The sequence below is a fragment of the Macrotis lagotis genome, chromosome X (assembly GCF_037893015.1).
Source record: "Macrotis lagotis isolate mMagLag1 chromosome X, bilby.v1.9.chrom.fasta, whole genome shotgun sequence".
In the NCBI taxonomy this organism is placed as follows: domain Eukaryota; kingdom Metazoa; phylum Chordata; class Mammalia; order Peramelemorphia; family Peramelidae; genus Macrotis; species Macrotis lagotis.
The window spans coordinates 76,312,106-76,330,380 of record NC_133666.1 but is presented as its reverse complement, the minus strand read 5'-3'; the positions used below and the strand labels follow the sequence as shown (position 1 = coordinate 76,330,380).

At 53.5% G+C, this 18,275-nt stretch overlaps 1 protein-coding gene across 1 annotated transcript in view; it reads left to right on the top strand.

The window, feature by feature from the left end:
* Positions 1-3,211: 3,211 nt before the first annotated feature.
* Positions 3,212-18,275, top strand: part of NALF2 (NALCN channel auxiliary factor 2) — a 32,193-nt gene continuing 17,129 nt past the window's right edge. Inside the window, exons 1-3 of the mRNA XM_074208547.1 lie at positions 3,212-3,272; positions 3,396-3,735; positions 3,862-4,309. Coding sequence (XP_074064648.1) covers positions 3,212-3,272; positions 3,396-3,735; positions 3,862-4,309 — 849 coding nt within the window. The remainder of the gene's footprint in view (positions 3,273-3,395; positions 3,736-3,861; positions 4,310-18,275) is intronic.

The window sequence follows — 18,275 nt, the reverse complement described above, 5'->3', positions numbered from 1 at the left end:
CCCCCCAGGAAAGTCTGTATGCTTCTTCCTACACTCAGTTTTTTCTCTAGTTTTTAGCTCTTTCTACTTTCAAATAGGAGAAAAAGCTGTATTATAGACATGGACGTTTCAGGGTTTGGTAGATAGGTGCTCTTGGAACTAAGAGGCTCAGCCTCCCCACTGGCTCTGCCAATTTTGAGACTGAAGGTTCACTCTCATGGTTTTCTTTCTTTCTCCCTGTTCTCCTACCTGATTTCTCTGTTCCAGCAAATCTGACCTTCTTTACCCCTCCCCCTCCCCAACAGACCATTCACCGATCTCCTACCTCTGCTAGAATCACTCCTCCTCTCTAGTCTAAAGTCCTGCCCTTCCTGTAGCAGACTGAAACGGCAAATTCAGTAACCTTTGAGTTGGATGCCCCAAGCACCTCTTCTTTCTGGAAGATCACTCCAGACTTCAAACACATCTCGACACTCTCAGCCTCCAGGGCCCCACCCTCCCTTTAATTTGGAGCGTGGAAAATGGCCATTGGAGAGCTCCTTGGAGACCCTCCATTTAAGGAGGGTGAGCAGACCAACTCTCTCTTCTTTTACCACCTGGGTACCCTGCTCCTAAACTTGTTACCTTCCTTCTCTCTCTTCCTCTCCCTGACCCCCCCCCTTTTTCAGGTGTGTGTGTGTGTGTGTGTGTGTGTGGTCTTTCTCCATTAGAATATAAGTTCCTTGAAGGTGGGGACTGTCTTTCTCTTTGTATTCTCAGCACTTATCCCAAGTTCTTAATAAATGTTTTTTGACCGACCTCCTGGCTGTGTGACTTGGGACAAGACACCTCACTTTCTTCATCTCTACCATGTGGATGATCAAAATATCTTCCCTACAGACCTCATGTAAGGACCCCATGAGACTGAATAGGAAGTGCTTTGTAACTGTAAGGCACCATCTAAATATAAACTGCTCCATTAATAAAGGACAAGTTCAAAGATATTTTCTCTTCGGAGCCCAGATCTTTCTCCACATACTGACCTAGAATGCTATTCTCTAGACCTCCCCTAGGCAGGACGGCCTCATATTAGCGCTTCATGTATGGGATGGATGGATGGATGGATGGATGGATGGATGGATGGATGATGTATACTTGTTTTCCCAGTTGGAACAGCAGCCCTTGAGAACAAGGACTCTTGTCTTTTTCCTCTTTCAATTCTTCCCATCACGCACAATAGTGTTCCTGTAGTAGACACTTAATAGAAGTGTGTTGATGCTTATAATTAGAATGTAAAAGCACCAGGAAAAGGAGAACGGGGAAAAGTAGATTTGACTTGACAGAACTTGGGTCTGGAGGACCTCTGGCGAGTCATTCCGGCCCCTTGAGCTCTGATCCCCGATGACTTGGTGTGGGAGTGATTATATGGTTTTCCCACACTCCGCCTTTAGGCTCTACAATAATAGAAGCCTTCCTGGAGGGGCTGGGGCAGGGGTGGGGGAAGGGGAGTAGAGGTGAGGGGGCACTTGGAGGAGTTTCGGGAGCCACCTCCTCCAAGTCGGTTGTCTCTCTTTCGGAGAGCTCCCACCCCAAGATCCTTCGGGGGGTAGCTAGGATACTGGGCGCGGCAGAGCAGAACGGGCTGAGCCAAGGGCAAAACCAGCCTCCCCCAGAATGGGCTGCCCCCCCTCTTGAGCTTTCGCAAGTCCCGCCCTGGTCAGAAGCCCCGCTGGGAGCTGTCCTTCAGCACCACACGCCGGCCTTATCTGGGCTGGGCACTGAGGGAGGCGGCCCGTGGTGGTGGTGGTGGTGGTGGCGGCGGCGGCGGCGGCAACGGCGCTGACAGGGCCCCGGGGCAGGTGGGACCGAGCATGGAGTCCAAAGTCCCTTAAGACCCGGGTCCCGAGAGGAAAGAGCAGAATGTTAGGGACCTCCGGCCACCACCCCCTCCAGAAGAGTGAGGCGGCAGCCCGGCTTGGGGAAAGGGACAGGGGCGCGGATTTGAACCTGGGAGAGGAGAGGGCAGGGTGAGGAGGGGGGTTACCCGGGCCCCGGGCTCCTAGGGTAGCGGGGGAGGGGTGTGGGAGGCGGGAGGATGCAGCTAGGGGAGGGCTGACAGCGTCCCCGCCACCCAGGAGTACAGACTGCAGCGAAGAGGGGGGTGGGGATGGGACTGGGGGAGGGGGAGGGGGGAGGTGGAAAGAGACCGGCGCAGGCGCATTCGGGCCCCCTCCCCCCTCTCTCGATTTGCTGCCCCTCTCTCTCCCCGCCTCCCTTCCCTCCTCCCCCCCTCCCCCGGGTTCTCAAGGTGTTCTCCGCACAGCGGAAGATGGCGACAGACTGAGCTGGGATGGCCAGCGCGCGCCACGGGGCCGTCCGGCTCGGCGGCAGCGGCCGGAGCTGGAGCCAGAGCCGGAGCCAGAGCGGCGCGCACGGCGAGCAGTGGGGAAAGGCGTCCTGAAGCCGCGCGCTCGGCCCGGAGGGAGTCAGGAGCGGAGCCGGAGAGCAGCAGCCGGGAGTCGGAGAGCAGCCGGAACCAGAGAACAGTCGCTGGAGCCCGAGAGAAGAAGCCCGGAGTCGGAGAGCAGCCGCCAGGAGTCGGAGAGCCGATCGGGAGGCGCAGGCAGCCCGGGAGCGCGGGGTGGGGGGGGAGGCGGCCGGGGCCGGGGCCGGGCTCGGACAGGGGCACGGCCGGATCGAGCCAGGTAGCCAGAGATGCCCGCGGCCGGGCCCGCAGAGTGCTGAGCCGGGTTGGGCCGGACAGGGAGTCGGGGCCCGAGCGGGAGCCCGAGATCAACCGGAGCCCGGGGCCGGAGCGGGAGCCGGGGCTGTGGGGCCGGGGCCAGGGCCGGGGCCAGGGCCGGGGCCGGACGGACAGCATGAGGAGCTCGGGGCCGCGGCGGCGGCTGTCGGCGGGGTACCCCCAGTGGGTCCCCGCCCGGGCCGGGGACAGCGCCTAGCGGGGCGCCCGGGGTGCGGGGACCGGGCTCGGGGGCCCAGGCGACCCACCCCACGACTCGGGCTCAAAAGGGGCCCGGCCCGCTCCGGCCCAGCGTCTCCCAGACATGCAGCCGCCCAGGTAGAGCCCGCCCGGACGGCTACAGTAGGACGAGCGCGGAGGGCCGCCGAGCCGAGCCGGGCACCGCGCAGCGCCCTCCCGCCTTGCCCGTCGGGGCCACCCCGCGGGTCCCCTCCCTCGGGTCAGTCTGCCCAGCGGTCCTCTCGCCTCTAGGTTCCCCGAACCCCCTTGAATATGATCAGGGGCGCGTGGACTTGGCCCCGGAGAGACGCCGCTGCGCTCACGCTCTGCTGCTGTTGCCGCTGCTGCTGCTGCCGCTGCTGCTGCTGCCGCTGCTGCTGCTGCCGCTGCTGCTGCTGCCGCTGCTGCTGCTGCTGCTACAGCTGTTCCAGCCGCTGCTGCTGCTGCTGTGGCTGCGGCTGCTGCTGCTGGGCTCCCCGGCCCCCTCGGGGGGCCACGAGCAGCGACAAGCCCTGGGCTGACTCGGAGCGGGCGCAACGATGGCGCCTGTCCCTGGCTTCGCTGCTCTTCTTTACGGTGCTGCTCTCTGACCGTCTGTGGCTGTGCGCCGGCGGCCGCCTGCGGGCCAAGGAGAGGAGCGGGTCAGTGAGGCCGCCCTGGGGGGCCGCCGGCCCGGAGCCCCAGCCCCGGCCCGAGGCCGAGCCTCCCCCGGCTTTGCTGCTGCTGCTGCCGCCGCCCCTGGGGAGCAGCTGCGGCTCTCTCCTGGGCAATCTGACCCAGGCCGCCGCAGCCCCCGGGCCGGGCTGTAGCAGCAGCTTCGACAGGGGCGGCGGCGGCCGGAGCAGCAGCCTCGACGGGGGCGGTGGCGGCGGCGGCGGCGGCGGCAGCAGCAGCGGCGGGGGTAGCCGCCTCGACGGGGCCAGCAGCAGCGGCCGCAGGAGTGGCGGCAGGGGCCCCTCGGGGCCCGAAGCGGCCTGCCTGGAGCCTCAGGCTGTGCAGAGACTCGTGGGCGCGGCACCCCCGAGGCCCCTCTCGCCTTCGCCCACCTCGGGCCGGCCCCCCGCTTCCCAAAGGAACTCGCTGCAAGGCCACTTTCGGAACTACACTCTGACCTTTTGTGACTCCTACTCGCTGGCCGATCTGCTGCTGGGCATGGCCCACCAGGACAGCCTGGACTGCAGCCTGGACGCCCTGCTGGCCGACCTGCTGGCCACCGGGCCCGGGGCCTGGGAGGCGTGTTTCAGCTGCGTCCAGCTGTACCAGCGGCTGGACCAACACGCTCAGGAAAAATACGACGAGTTTGACTGCTTGCTGCAGAAATACTTGCAAGCGGAGGAGTATTCCGTCCGGTCCTGCCTAGGAGACTGTAAGGTAGGGGCAGGGGATGAGGGGCGGGGCCCCTGGGAGCTGAGCTGCCGGCCTCCCCTGGACGCCGGGGCTGCCCTAGCAGCAGCAGCCGCCACAGCAGCTCAGTGAGGGTGTCAGCCCGCCGCCGCTCCCGCCGCCACTGCCGCCGCCGCCCCCTCCCCCAAGCAGGCGTCGAACCCCTTTCCCCTTCCTTAAGCCGCCGTGTTAGAGCTCTACCCCCACCCCTACCCCGCAAAGAAAGAGGCGCTTCCAGGGGCAGGGATTTAGCTAGGGCCCCTCAGCTAGCTTGGGCCAGAAGCGGCATCTGAAGCCGGGGCTTCGGACTTAAAGGAGGCCAGGGCCTTCGCCACCACTCCAGGAGTCCGCCGAGGATCTGTTCTTAAGGTTTCTGTTTCCATGCCCCCCGTCTTATTCTTGAAGACCCTCCTGAAGGGCATAGCAGGATTCCCGCGGGCCCTTGGCAGCTGGCTCTGGCAATGGAGGAGCCAGAGGGGCCGCTGGCCAAGCAAGGTGGAGGCCCCCATCTCGGGCCTTCTGGCCTCGGAGCCAGCCCTGCCTTCTCACTTCGGGAGGAGCCACGGGCAATGGGAACCCATGAGGGTAAGCCAGGTCAAAGACTGACCACTTGCCCTTCCGCCTCTTCCCTCTTTCCCTCTTCCCTCCTTTTGAGAGCAGGGCTTTAGGGCAGGACGGGAAGGCACTACCACTACTGACCGACCTGGGAGTCATAAGGTGGGCTGGTGAGGTTCCTCAGGGGCCCAGAGAAAAATCTGACTGCGATATTGGCTGAGATTCACTCCCTCTCTCCTCCCCAGGCTCCCGGAGCCCCCCATAGCCTATTATCTTCTGTCTGGTTTCTCGCAGAAGAAAGTGGCTGGGGCAGAGCCTCCCTGGTCTTCCTCCAGGTTCAGGCATTAAAAAGGTCCCTTTCTCCAGATCTATCCCCCCACCCCCACCCCACTGATCTTTGGTGAGAGTAGCGGGAAAGAAGAACCACAGGCCTGGGGAAAGGAGCCGAGCTGAGCAGAGCTTGTAGACCGAAGTAAACCTTATACTCTGAGAGAGCCCAGTGGGAGGCTGAACCTGGACACCGAGGGGAGGATGGGGAATGGAAGCGGAGTCTGGATCCACTGAGCTGCTCAATTCTTCGACAGGAAGGAGGGGGTGGGGGTAGGCAGAGTGCTCCCAGCCTTAGGTAATGAGGGTGAGCAAGGAGAGACCCGGGGAGAGGGGAGTTCTGCCCTCCCCCCGGAGCCGGGAGCCTAGAATTGCATCAGGAGCCGGGTGGATTCCTCCTCCCAAGAGCCCATTTGTTGCTGGAAAGTACTTTCTTCTCCAAGCCCCCAGGCATGCGGTGTGCTACCCAATAGAATTCTCTAACAGTTATGGGGCAAGAGGATGGATGGGACGTTGGGGTGGGGTGAGGTCTTTGCTCCTGACTTCCCTTTCTCTGGCACTCTCCCTCCCTCCTCCTTCAGCCTCAGCTGACTCACTGCCTCACTCACACTACCAAATGAGAAATGCAACCCCTTAAAGGCACACAGCCACCTAGAGAGACTGCCCCCCACCTTCCAGGCAATATCACAGAGAGACCTCTAGATCTGGAGATTGGCACACACCTCCAAAAGTGTCACAGAAGCAGACAAAATATCACAGAGATCCCAGACACACCCACACCCACAGTGCCATCCACACAGGCACAGACAAAAGCACACCTCTCTCTCTGTCTCTCTCTGTCTCCCTGTCTGTGCCTCTGTCTCCCTGTCTGTATCCCTCTCTCTGTCTCTGTATTTCTCTCTCTCTCTGTCTCTCTCTGTCTCTCAAACACATATACACATAAACAAAATTTGTCTCCAAGAAGAGACACGCGCATCTTTGGTGTCAACCACTGGCACACAATTACAGACCATGTCAGAGGCCTCATATACTGATGGTGTATCCTGGAGACAAAGTCACATGACTTAGCCGGGCAGAGAAATGGGTCCCCTGCCCCCAAGTCCACAGCCCTGATTTTTTAACAATCCAACCCCAGAATTCATTCCATAAACAAACATTTATTGAGCAGCTGTTATGTATGGAAGACTGACTGAGCAGACTCCAAGGGAGATGTAAGGCATCATACAAGAATAAATAAGACAGGATCCAGGGTCTCTATGAGCTTAGAGTCTGATAGAGGAGATGAGAAATGTATACAAATGAAAGGATAATGAGTCCATAAGATATAAAAATTGTGAGATTAAATTAGAGAGGTTCACTGCCAGCTGGGGGAATTGTAGGACTCATGGAAAAGGTGACACTGAAGCCAGATCTTGAAGAATGGGCAGGCTCTCAACAGGTGTAGATGTTTGGGGAGGGTGCTGAGGACAAGCATCTCTCTCCGGGTCAGGAAAGAATCCTATGGAGTTGGTCATGTTTATGGGATTCACATTGCATATTTCCACTGGGCACAAACCAATGACCCTATTTTCATAATTATAACTAGACGCAGCCATTTCAAGGGATTAATTATTCACACTAATTGAAAGCTACCTGTACTCCCAGATGGGAGATAGATGGGCCCCTGAAATCTGCTCTACCCACTTCTATTCATCTATTCTCTGACTCCAAATTCCCAGTTCCCCCCTCCCCAATTCCTGCTGTCTCACTTACTTTCCTCTTCTTTGATTGTCCTTCCCCCTTTCTCTGCTACCTTTCTACTGCAAGTGTGATTAGAGATGCTCAACCAAAGTCCCCACCGCCCCCCACACACACATCTATGACACAGTCCTGTACTCAGGGTACAGGATCTAACCCACTTCAAAGCTCAAAGACACAAATCCCCAGGGGTTGTTTCAAGTGTTTAGATCCTTCTGTTCGCTTGCAGCTTAAGCCTCTGTCACTTCCTCTCCTAGTTGCCCTGGGAGACATCGTTGCCGCTCTTTGAGTCTCAGGGGATGAGAGGTCAGGAAGTTTTTTCCCAATGCCGTGCATTGGTACTCTCTGCTTAAGTGACTGGATCTCTGAGTCCCAGCCAGGTTTGGTGCTTCTGAAGTCCATTTGCCTTCTCCCTTCTGCCCTTGTTTTAGGCCCCACCAATCATACCTGCTGCCTGTGACACCTGCTAATTTAGGATCTTAATGTGATACTTGCTTCCTTTCTTAAAGCAGGAGATAGGAGGCTTAGCCTGCTCTTTCCCCTCCCCCCTCCAGATTTGGCCTTCCCCCTACTATAGCCGTCTTGTTGCCTTGCCCTTCCATAGCTCTGTCCTCACCCTTGTGACCCTGTTTTATTTGATGTTTTTGGAAAACGGACCTCAGCTAGAGACCACTAGATTATGTCAGAGGTAGCTTCCTGGCTCTCCATCTGGGGCCCTGCTATGGCCCCTTGGCTGGCAGTTCTGAGTCCAGAGTCCTTCCCTCAGTTCTCAGTCTTGTTCCTGCTCCAGGCCCTTGAAGGCTTGATGGACAAGGGTGGTTTCAACACTTCTGACTTGGAGGAATGGGAAGGAAGCTTAGGAGAAAGTTATCCCTCTTTCCTACCTTCCTTTCCTCCTTTCCTACCAGGCCAGGGTCAGAGAAGGAGAAGGGTAGATCTGCCATGTGGTGCCCCAGGCCTAGACCTCCTTATCCAGGTTATCAGGCCCCCATATTATCACATGTGTCTTGGGTGATAGAACCTTCTGCCTCCTGCCTCCCCTTCCCCACCCCCACCCCAAGCAGGACTCTGTGACCAGGAGCCAATAGGCTGGGGATGTGGGTCAGCTTGTGTGCTAACCTAGTCTAGACTAGCAGAGTAAGGGAAGCAGTGGTGACACTGCCCTCTGCACTGGTCATGCCACTTCTGGAATCTGAATTGTTTTACGATCTGGATGCCACATTTTAGAAAGGACATTGACAAACTGGAGGGCACTGCAAGGAAGGTAAGCAGACTGGTTATAGAGATTTGGAACCATGCCATAGGAAGATTTGAGGCAGAGACAGACCACTTACCCAGAAGTGAAAACTGGAACTAGGAGACGAGACATAAGAAGCTTTCTTGGAGTATGAAGAGCTGTTCTGTGGAAGAGGAAGTAGCTTTGTTCTACTTGGCCCTAGAGGGCAGAACTAGGAGTCCTAGGGATTGAGCAGGGCAAGGTTTCAGCTTGATGTAAGGAATAAGAAGGATCTGAAATGGGGATGGGCGACTTCATGCCACTTGTAGAGAGAATTTTCTGCTCCAGTATTGGCTGGATTAGAGGTCCCTCCCAATCAAGAGACTTGGGGATTTCAAAGGCCATCTTCTCTGTGGCAGTGCCCGGGCACTGTGCCTGCTGGGCAGCAGGAGCGCATGTTCTGATTAGAATTTCAAAGCCAGCTTCCTGCAGAGATGAACCCTTGTCCTCTTGTCCAGCAGCCTCCTGCTGCACTACAGGCTTCAAGGCAACAAGGAGCAGAGCTCTGCAGTAAGCTGTCCTTACCCCCCAGGGCCCTTGGCAACCTAAAAGAACCCCCTATTTCCCCAAACTGTATACAACTACTGTTCAGGTTTCCTCCAGAAAATGGTGCTTGTCACTCTCTCTCTCCAAGGGACTAGCTTTGGAGAAACTGGTTTATGGTGAGTGAACTGAGGTCCACTGCCTCAGTGGACCTCAGCTGACAGTGTTATAGTTCTTTTCCACCTCCCAATCAGTGCTTCTAGACTGACTCCTGCTCTGGGCAGTTTCCCACCCCCCCCCACTCCCCCCACCAGGGGGAGTCTGGATCCATCATACCTGGAGAGCCTCCAGAGCTTCTCATGGAAGAAAAAGGGAGAGGACTTTGCACTGAACTCTAGGGCTCCACAAGCAAACTGTATGTGGGAAGCTGGGAGAGTCCAACTTTTGCCCTTCTCCTGTCTCCTTCCCTGGCTTCCAACTCCCTCTAGCACCAGTTACCCAGATGTAACCTTTCTGGTAGGGGCACAATGACTACTTAGCTTGGCCTCCTCATTCCTGAGCCATGATTTTCAGTATGGTAGATGGATAGAACTTGGAATGAGAATCCAATGCCAGTCATCAAGAGATGTGGGGCCAGAAATAGGAAAGATTTAATTATAGGATTAAGGAGAGAAGCTGTTTATGGAGCTAGGAGAGCAAGGGAGATAATGGGTTAGTCCTTTACGCTTCTAGAACACCAAAAGGTTGCAAAGCACTCGCATGCCCATATTCTCATTTGATCTTCACAACAGCTGTTGGATGGAGACCAGGTATTTTTTATCTCCATTTTGCAGATTTGAAACCCAACTTTCAGAGAAGTTAAGGGATTAGTATCCTACTGGATCCCAGAAAGCAGGACCAGAAGCAATTAGCTGGAGCTTTAGAGAGACAAATACATAAGATCTTGTTGGAAGGAAAAAGTATCTTACCAATTCTAAGTGTCCCAAAGAGAAAGGGGCTGCCTGGGGAGGAGGTGACTGAACACTGGGAGAGACAATCTGAGCAGTATCACTCCCCCAGCCTCTCCCCCCTTGGCTCCAGTCTTGGATGCAGAGGTGATGGCCCTTCTCCTGTGCCAGGTCAACAGCCTTCCCCATCACACCCTTAATTCTCTTAGATCCTCCTGTCTTCTTCCCTGTCCCTGCATATCTGCTCGGATGACGCTCATCTGAGAAAAACTTGCACTTGGTCATGTCCTTCTCTCCCTGATCCTTTGGATTGGCCCTTATCACAGCCAAACTCCTGGAAAACAGAATGAAACAAAACAAAAAGCAGTCCTCTTTGCCTCCACTTGCTCACTTCCCCACTCACTTTTCAATCCCTTGCCTTCTGTCTTCTGAGCCCAGGACTTCAATTAAACTGCTCTCTCCAAGATTAGCAACAGATGTCTTAGTTACTAAATTTGATGGCATTTTATTAGCCCTCATTCCTCATGGATCTTTCTGCAGCTTTGACACTATTGACTCCTCCCTGTCTACAAACTCTCCTCCCTTTCTATTTGTACCATGGTACAAATGGTTCTCTCTCTCTCTCTCTCTCTCTCTCTCTCTCTCTCTCTCTCTCTCTCTCTCTCTCTCTCTGTGTGTGTGTGTGTGTGCGTGCGCATGCGCGCGCAAATCTCTCACCTCCTTCTCTCCTCTGTCTTTCTCCTGTTTCTGTCTTTACCCTCTCTATATGTCTGTCTGTCTGTCTCTCTCTCTCCTTCTACCTGTCACCTATCTTTCTTCTCCACTCTCCCTTTTTGTCTCCCCTCCCTCTTTCTCTCCTCTCTCTCTTTTTCTCTTTCTTCTCTTTGTGTATCTCTGTCTCTCTCCCCTCTGTTCCCCTCTGTCACTGAGCTCTGACTCTATATCTCTCTCCCCCTTTTTTCTGTCTCTTTCCTCTGACTCTGTCTCTCCCTCTATGTATGTGTCTCCCTCCTCTGTTGCTCCTTCTCTCTTTTTTCTCTCCTCTTTCTTCTATGTTTCCCTTCCTCCTCCCCCATCTCTTCTCTCCTCTCTGCCTCTGTCTGTTCTCTCTTGTCTCTCCTCTTTCCCTCTCCTGTCTCTATCTCTCTGCTCCTCCTCTTCTTCCTCCTCCTCTCTCAGTTTTTCTCCTGTATTTCCCTCCCCCTTTTGCCCCCTTCCCCATCCCCTCCCTCTCAATCCCTCTTTCCCTTTCTTCCTCCTTCCCTCCTTCCTTCTCTCTTCTCCTCTTTCTCTCCTTACCCCCTCTCCCTCCCTCTTCCTCTTTCCCTTCCCCACTCTCCTCTCTCCCTCTTTGCCTCTCCCTTCTCTCTCCCCTACCCCCTCTCCCTCCCCTCTGCCTCATCCCCTCTCTGTGTCTCCCTTTCTCCCCCTCTTTCTTTTTCTCCTACCTCCCCCCTTTCTCCCTTCCCCTTCCTCCTCTCCTACCAGTCTGACTACTCTTTACTCTGTTTTGCTAGATTATCATCTATGTCCCACTCTCTAATCACATCCCCAGAGATCCCCGAGTCCTCTTCTTTTCTTTCTACATTGGCTTGGTGATTTCATCAGTCCACATGAATTCAGCTCTCTCCTGTTCAAGTAGATGATTACCAGATCAATATGTCCAGCTCTTATTTCTTTCCTGAGTTCTGGTCTCAGATCAGCAGATCCATTTTGGATCTTTCCATTTGGATGGTCTGTAGGTATCCACAACTCAACATGCTCCAAAACAGACTTCATTGTCTTCCTCTTTGAACTTGCCTTTCCTCCAAACCCCAATTCTGTGTCTAACCCTAATTGCAAATTGGCCTGTTCCTAGGTCGAGCATCACTGATATTTGCAGCATAACCTCAACTCAAATTTCTTATCCTTCCCTCCCCCTTCAAATATCTAATAAGTTGCCAGGTCTTGACATTTCCACTTCTTGGTTCCCTCCTTCTCCCTCACTTCTACTCACACAGCCCAGGCTCTCATCAAATCGCCTGGACAAGGACTTCCTAAGTGGTCTTCTTGCTTCCAAAAGCACAGGACTGCCTGCCACTCCCCTGCTCAAGGACATTTAGTGGATCCCTACTGCTTCTAGAGTCAATTATAAACTCCTCAGCTGGCATTTAAATCCATTCATAGCCAGGCACCCTCCTACGTTCACATAGCATCTTGGCCCACTTGGGCCCACCGCATTCTGTCAAGCTGATGTATTTGCTGTGCCCTGTTAAATGGCCCTCTGTCTCCTGCCTCTGAAAGATCCTACAGGATTAAAATGCTGGCCTCCATGCCCTTGACTTTGTGGTATTCGGAGCTTCTTCTTTAGGTATAGTTCATGTGGCACCTTTCACAGGCTGCCACAGGCATTACCGCTAGTTGGTAGGGGCTTTCTGTCAGGTTATAGTGGATCTCTGCAGATGCTTGTGGGCTATGGCCCCCAGCAGCCTGCAAGCTCCTGCAGGCCAGAGGACTCTGCTTCACTTCTGCCTTAGTTTCTCTAGTGTTCAGTACACGAATGCGTTCAATAAATACTTGTTGGAATGAATTGAGGTAGGGCTTGAAACTAGCTTTCCTCGGAGGGATCTTTGCCTCTCTGATGGTTTCCCAGACCAATGTGCCTTTCTGACACTGATTAACCTGAGTCAAGGGCAGAGGTGAGAGGAGGCAGGAGGAGTCTAGAGGAGAGAAGAGGCAGGAGGAGAGCAGGGAGAGGAGAGAAGAGGCAGGAGGGGAGCGGAGAGAAGAGATAGGTGAGGGAGTTAAAACAGGCTGGAATCCAAGGGTCTCTAATGGATCACACCTATATGGGATTGTGGAGGGGAGGAGTATTCTAGCCTTGATCTGGGGCTGGCCTGCCCCCCCCCCAGTATGTTCTCTCATACTAGACTAGTCTCAAAAGCCCTTGCCTCCTGCTTGTGATAGAGTTGAATCTTGAATCCAGTTTCTAGAATTGGGCAGTGATGGCTCTTGGCCCCACCCCAGGTACTTCTAGAGAAGTAGATTTTGCAACAGTTGCAGAGACCTTTCTGGGTAGATTAGCAGGACCCCCTCCCCCAACCCAGCCACACAGACAGAGAACTGAAAGGGCAGATCTGATTTGGGGGAAGGACCTAAAGCATTTTCATCTCCCTTTCCCTTTGGTCAGAAGAGCTGCTGACCTCTATTCTCCAGCTTTCTGTTCTCTCGAATTTCTTCCATTTGTGAACAAAAGATGCTTCTGCCCAAGCAGCAGACCATAAAGCTAGAGCCTAGATCATGTACTTTAGGGGTGGGACCAAGGAAAGCATCCCCCAGAGTGAAGGAGACAGCCAATGGGAATTACCCCCGTGGGATGCTTAGGCCTGAACAGCAAAGGAAGCACAGCCCCCTCCCAGGTTTGTTCAAGACAAGTGAGTGCTTCCCTTAGATCCCAAGAGATATCTGTCCTGCCTGCATCAACCCTGCCCTGGGAGAGAGGAAAATACCCCAAGCCTGGAAAGCAGGCTTCCAGGTGGGGCTCTTGGCCTGGGCCTTGAATCTTGATTACTATTAAAAAAAAGGTTGACCACCTATACCTGCCCAGGTTGCCCAGGGCCAGCCTACAGATTACCAGCACTGCTAGGCTATGGGCAAGATCTTAGGAGGCGGGGTAACTAGGTGGCGCAGTGGATAGAGCACCGGCCCTGGAGTCAGGAGTACCTGGGTTCAAATTCGGTCTCAGATACTTCATAATTACCCAGCTGTGTGGCCTTGGGAAAGCCACTTAACTCCATGGCCTTGCAAAAAAAAATACTAAACTAAAAAAAAAGATCTTAGGAGGCAGGGGGTGGGGGGCTGCTTCCCTGGAAGTCCTGGCTTGGCAGTTGGAAGACAGTTTTCCTTTAGGAGAAAGTGAAGGGGTTCAGATCTCCTTAGCCACTGCTCCCACTGGGTTCCAAGACAGCTGAGCAGGGTTGCGACTGAGGAGCCACCCCATGGCCCTTCAAATTGGCAGAGAGAAACCCCTTAGAGATCCCTCCATTTCTAGGTGCATCTGAGGCTGGCCTTAGAGAGGACCAGCTCTGCCTGAGACCCTGCATTGAATCTGGGTGCAGAGGTCGAACAGAAATTCCAATTCTCTGTCTCCCACTTCAAAGCTCTTTCCATTTCATGAACTTTGTGAGTTGGGATCAGGGACGAGGGCAGAGTTGGAAATCTGGAGACTGAGATCTATAGTGTAAAAGCTGAGCATTAAAGGGAATAAGGGAGAGCATTTGCCTCCCCAGTAAGCGTTATGTGAGGAAAAAGACTGCCAGGGCCCCAGTAGGAGAAGTCTGGCCTCCCAGATCCATCAAGGGCCATGGCCCAGCTTGCTCCCAAACCTTTCCCAAAGCAGTGGGATCTCAGGGCTATTCAGCTGCTTGGGGCAGAGGGGCACAGTGGGATGGGAGGTATTGGAGGCCAAAGACTCACCACTCCATGGAATGGGAAACCCAGGACAGATCAGCCAGTGCTCACCAAGCATCCCAAGGGGCCCAGAGCTGAGCTGCTGAAAGCATATTCCTGGCCAGGAAACTGGCCTGGGCAAAGAAAGAAGGGAAGATGAGCAGAGGGCAGGATTCTTGAGTCTGCTAAGCATCTGCAGCATGCCCTACTCGCCTTCCTGGAGCAACAGGGGCTCATCTGGTTGTGCCCCAGACCCCCTACCCAGCGCATGAGCCAGCCACTCTAGGGAGCAACTTCTGGGAAGGACATAGAGCCCCTTCCTCGGCCTTCCCCTAGTGAGAGGAAGCTCTAGGCAAAGCCACTTGTGCCCACATGTGTGTGAACCAGGCTAGTGGCAAGGTGGTTAGGCAGGTCAGTCCCTGAGCCCAGCAAACTCAATGAATGGGCTCGGCTTCCCCCTGCTGCCTGGCATCTACCCTTGGCTCATCTTAGTGCATGGGGGATTGGACTTGGAATCCAGAAGAGTCATGTTCAATTCCTGCCTCAGACACTTCATGGTCATGTGACCAGCTTGCTGAGCCTCAGATGTAAACTGAGGATGATAGTACCTACCTCACAGGGTTGTTGTGAGGGACCAATGGGATTACAGATGTAAAGCACTTTGCAACTCTTAAAGCGCTATATAAACATGAGCTGCTGCCATCATTGTTCCTCTCCGGTCAGTTGTCTCTCAATCAGTATTGGCCCTCTTCTTCTTCCCCTCCCCTTACCCTTTCTCCACCCACCCCCTGCAGTTACAGATTGCCCAATCTGTTGACCATTGCTATTCTCAAGGGATCTTGGGAGGGCCTGTGGGCTCCCCACACAGAGCTTGAATGACCTCATGGTGGGTGTGTTGTGGTAGAGGGCTACGGGTTACTTGTTCAGGTCCAGGTGAGTCTCCATGTCCTCTGAAGTTTCTTTCAATTTTGAGATTCTGTAAAAGCAAAAAGAAGGAACCACCTCTCAATGGAGCAGAGGGCCTGTGAGGTCAGAACCACTGACTGGTCAGTGGAGAAAGCCATGAGGCAGCCAGCTCTTCAACAAGCCAAGGGACCAGAGGAACCTGAGGGTGGAGAGTTGGATCAACAAGCTGGACCCCTTATCGTGGCACTGGTAAGACATGGGGAATCTGAGGCCAGTACCTGAGCAAAAGGGGAAATGGATGATGAGGTGGCCATTTAGCTAGCTCATTGGTTAATAAGAAGTCACTCCCCTCAGGAAAGGGATAGATGGAGGACAGAGGGGGGACCCTCACTTTAGAGTTGTCCTTGCCAACTTCCCAGAAATTGTGACTCCAAGATTCCTTTGACCTCTGGTCCAGACACGGGAACCAGGTTGCTGGTGCCAATGACTCAGTGACACAAAGTTATTGATGCTCAGGACCTTGGGAAACTTACCGTCCAGTCCGACGTACAGGATTTCCCCAGGGAAAGCCCATCCAGCAGGAAAAGCTTACCTCATCTAGACTTTCTACCCCCCCCTCTACTCCAGCCACACTGTTCCACAACAGAAAGGTTTTCCCTGCCACCTGAGGTCATTTTCTGCCCTTCCTATCAAGAAAAAATAGCTCTGAAGCTATAATATAAGGTTTCCTATTTGATTAGAGAAAATCAGTTAGCCTAGACATTGTATCTTCCCTTTTATTTTTCTACAGTTAGGCAGCCTCTAAGTGAGGCAGAAAGAGGCAGCTACCCCCAGGAGGCTTGGGGCCACTCCCTTTGGTCTTTTTGCTCCTGCAGACCAACTGTTCTGCCTCTATGATCCCATAGCTGCTCTTCCCATTGAGGAAGGAAAAAGTAGAAATTTGGCAGAAATGGGAGCTAGAATTGGAGATCATTTTGTTCAGCTGGTGATGCCCCTGGAAGGCAGGGGCCATCTTGTCCTTGGCTCCAGGCACAGTGCCTGCCGTAGAACTGGAATTTGGTCAGTTACTGTTGAATGAACAAAGGACTATATAAAGAGGTGGAGAGGGGGCTATGGAGGCCATATGGGGCAACTTCTCCTAGGGCACCTGGATAAGGTGTTACTCAAGATATGCAGGACCTGGAGAGGTCACAGCCCCCTTTTGTGGCACTGAAGGTAGCATGTTAGTCACTGTACAAGTCTAGGCTCTGAGTGGCAGTCTTTAGACCTTCCACTGAAAGGACACTGCTCTTTAGGCCAACCCAGGCAGCTGGTGAGGAAAATGAGCATGTCTGAAGCTACAGAGGCTCCCCAGGCATTGACCCTGAGGTCATACCAGTGATAAAGACCTTAGGAGGGACAATAAGCTGCCCTTGGCCAGTGTGTTCCTTACGAAAAGGCATAGAAAAAAGGCATGGTCAGTTTCTCCATTAAGAACTGAATCCTGGTGAAAAGATCTCTGGGCTGACCAGAAAAGGGCCGAATGAATCCTCCAAGCTCCATCTGGATAAGAGGGGAGGAACCATTAGCATAGAAGCTAGCCTGTGAGATTTGTGGGGCATGTGGGCTGGAGATCAAGATGACTCCCTTGCTAATAGCCAAAGTCATTGGGCTCCATTCTAGAGACCCTGGGTTTAAGCTTTTCTCTGGGGCTTTCTGTAGTGACTAAAAAAATATGTTTGTGTGTGCTAGGAAGAGGAGTTGCATGTCTCCTAGAATCCAGGTGACACCTCCCCAGACTTCCCCTTGCAAAGTGTGCCCTCCAAGGCACAGAGGCCTGACTCACAGACCCCCAGATGCCTGCAATAAAAGCAGAGGGATAGTAGATTCTAAAGGATTTAGAAATTGCCCCAGGATCCTGTACTCACAAGCCTACAAGATGCTGTCAAAGAGTAGCTCTGACACCTTGATGCCGATGGATGAAGACACATTATGTGCAAAGGGAGCCATTTCCTACCTCCAAGTCTTTGTACAAGCCTGAAATGCACTACCTCTTAAAGTCTCAAGTTTTCCTTAAGGCTCATCTAACCCTATATTACTCCAAATTCCTGATCCTCTCCCTCCTCACCTTCTTTGAGTAACTCCTCCAGTTTGTATTTACTCTGCAGTGATTTAGTTGTTGGCTTATGGCAGTCTCCTAGCTGTCAAAATCCTTAAGGTCAGGGATTGATTTTTGTCTCTGTCTCAGTGTTCCCAAGACCTGCTATAATAGTCAGTTAGCAAATTCTATTTGATTAAATAATGAACAGATGGATGGATGGATGGATGGATAGATAGATAGGTGCATGGAGGAAGTATGCTTTGGGAGCAAGATTCCAGTGTCCTCTCTGAGGCAATCCCCAGGGATCCCTTATGTTGGCCACTCAGGTAAGGGGAAAATGTAAAAGCAGTTGGTCCTTCCCTTGATCCTCAGTAGCTCAGGATGTCTTCTGCCAGTGCTAGGCTTGTTAGTTTATCATAGGAGAGACAGTCAAGGCTCCATGTCCTCCAAGCCTCTTAGGCTAGCAAGGGGAGACCCTAGACTGTGGGGAGGCTAGGTGTTTTGGGCCTCTTACTGCAATTTACTTGGCCATCTAACTAGTGTTGATTTGGCCACTATTCCAAGAAATGATCAGGGAAGTAAAGGCTTTGAATATGGGGGATTTCTGCTGGAATTGGGAGACCAAGGGACTGCCTTGCTGGTGAAGTGAATGGTGTGGCTGCAAGAAATTTCAACCTTCTCCTGCCTCATGCCCCACTTCACCCCCAAACTGTAGACTTGTGGAGAGGTTCAATGAAAAGGACCTTCAAGAATGGATGGCAGCATACCAGTGGCTTGTATGACAAATGTCTAGAGATACTGTTTGCTAAGATAGAACTCAGCTTGCTACAAGTTCTTTTCCTTTGTATTGCTGGTGGCAAGGTTGCCTAGAGATCCTTTCTCTCTCCAGAGGTCCCCTTGGAGGGGCCTTTTCTGAGGTTCCAGCATCTAGGATGGATGATGGAGATGATGGGCAAAGGTAGGAAGAAGATATTGGCCTTGGTCTCAGAAGAAACAAAGCCAGGGGTGAGCCAAATGGTCTCAGCTCTTGAGTACAAGGAAGAGAGCCTTGCCAATCACACCTGGGCCCCAGCAAAGACAACCCTTTGGGGAGAACAGCCCGAGCTACCAACTCCCCCACTGGAAAATGAGGACAGGACTAGCTCTAAAGTCTCTTCCAACTCTACCATTCAATGACAGGTCTGCAGAGAACAAACAGGAGTGTGTGGAAAGTAT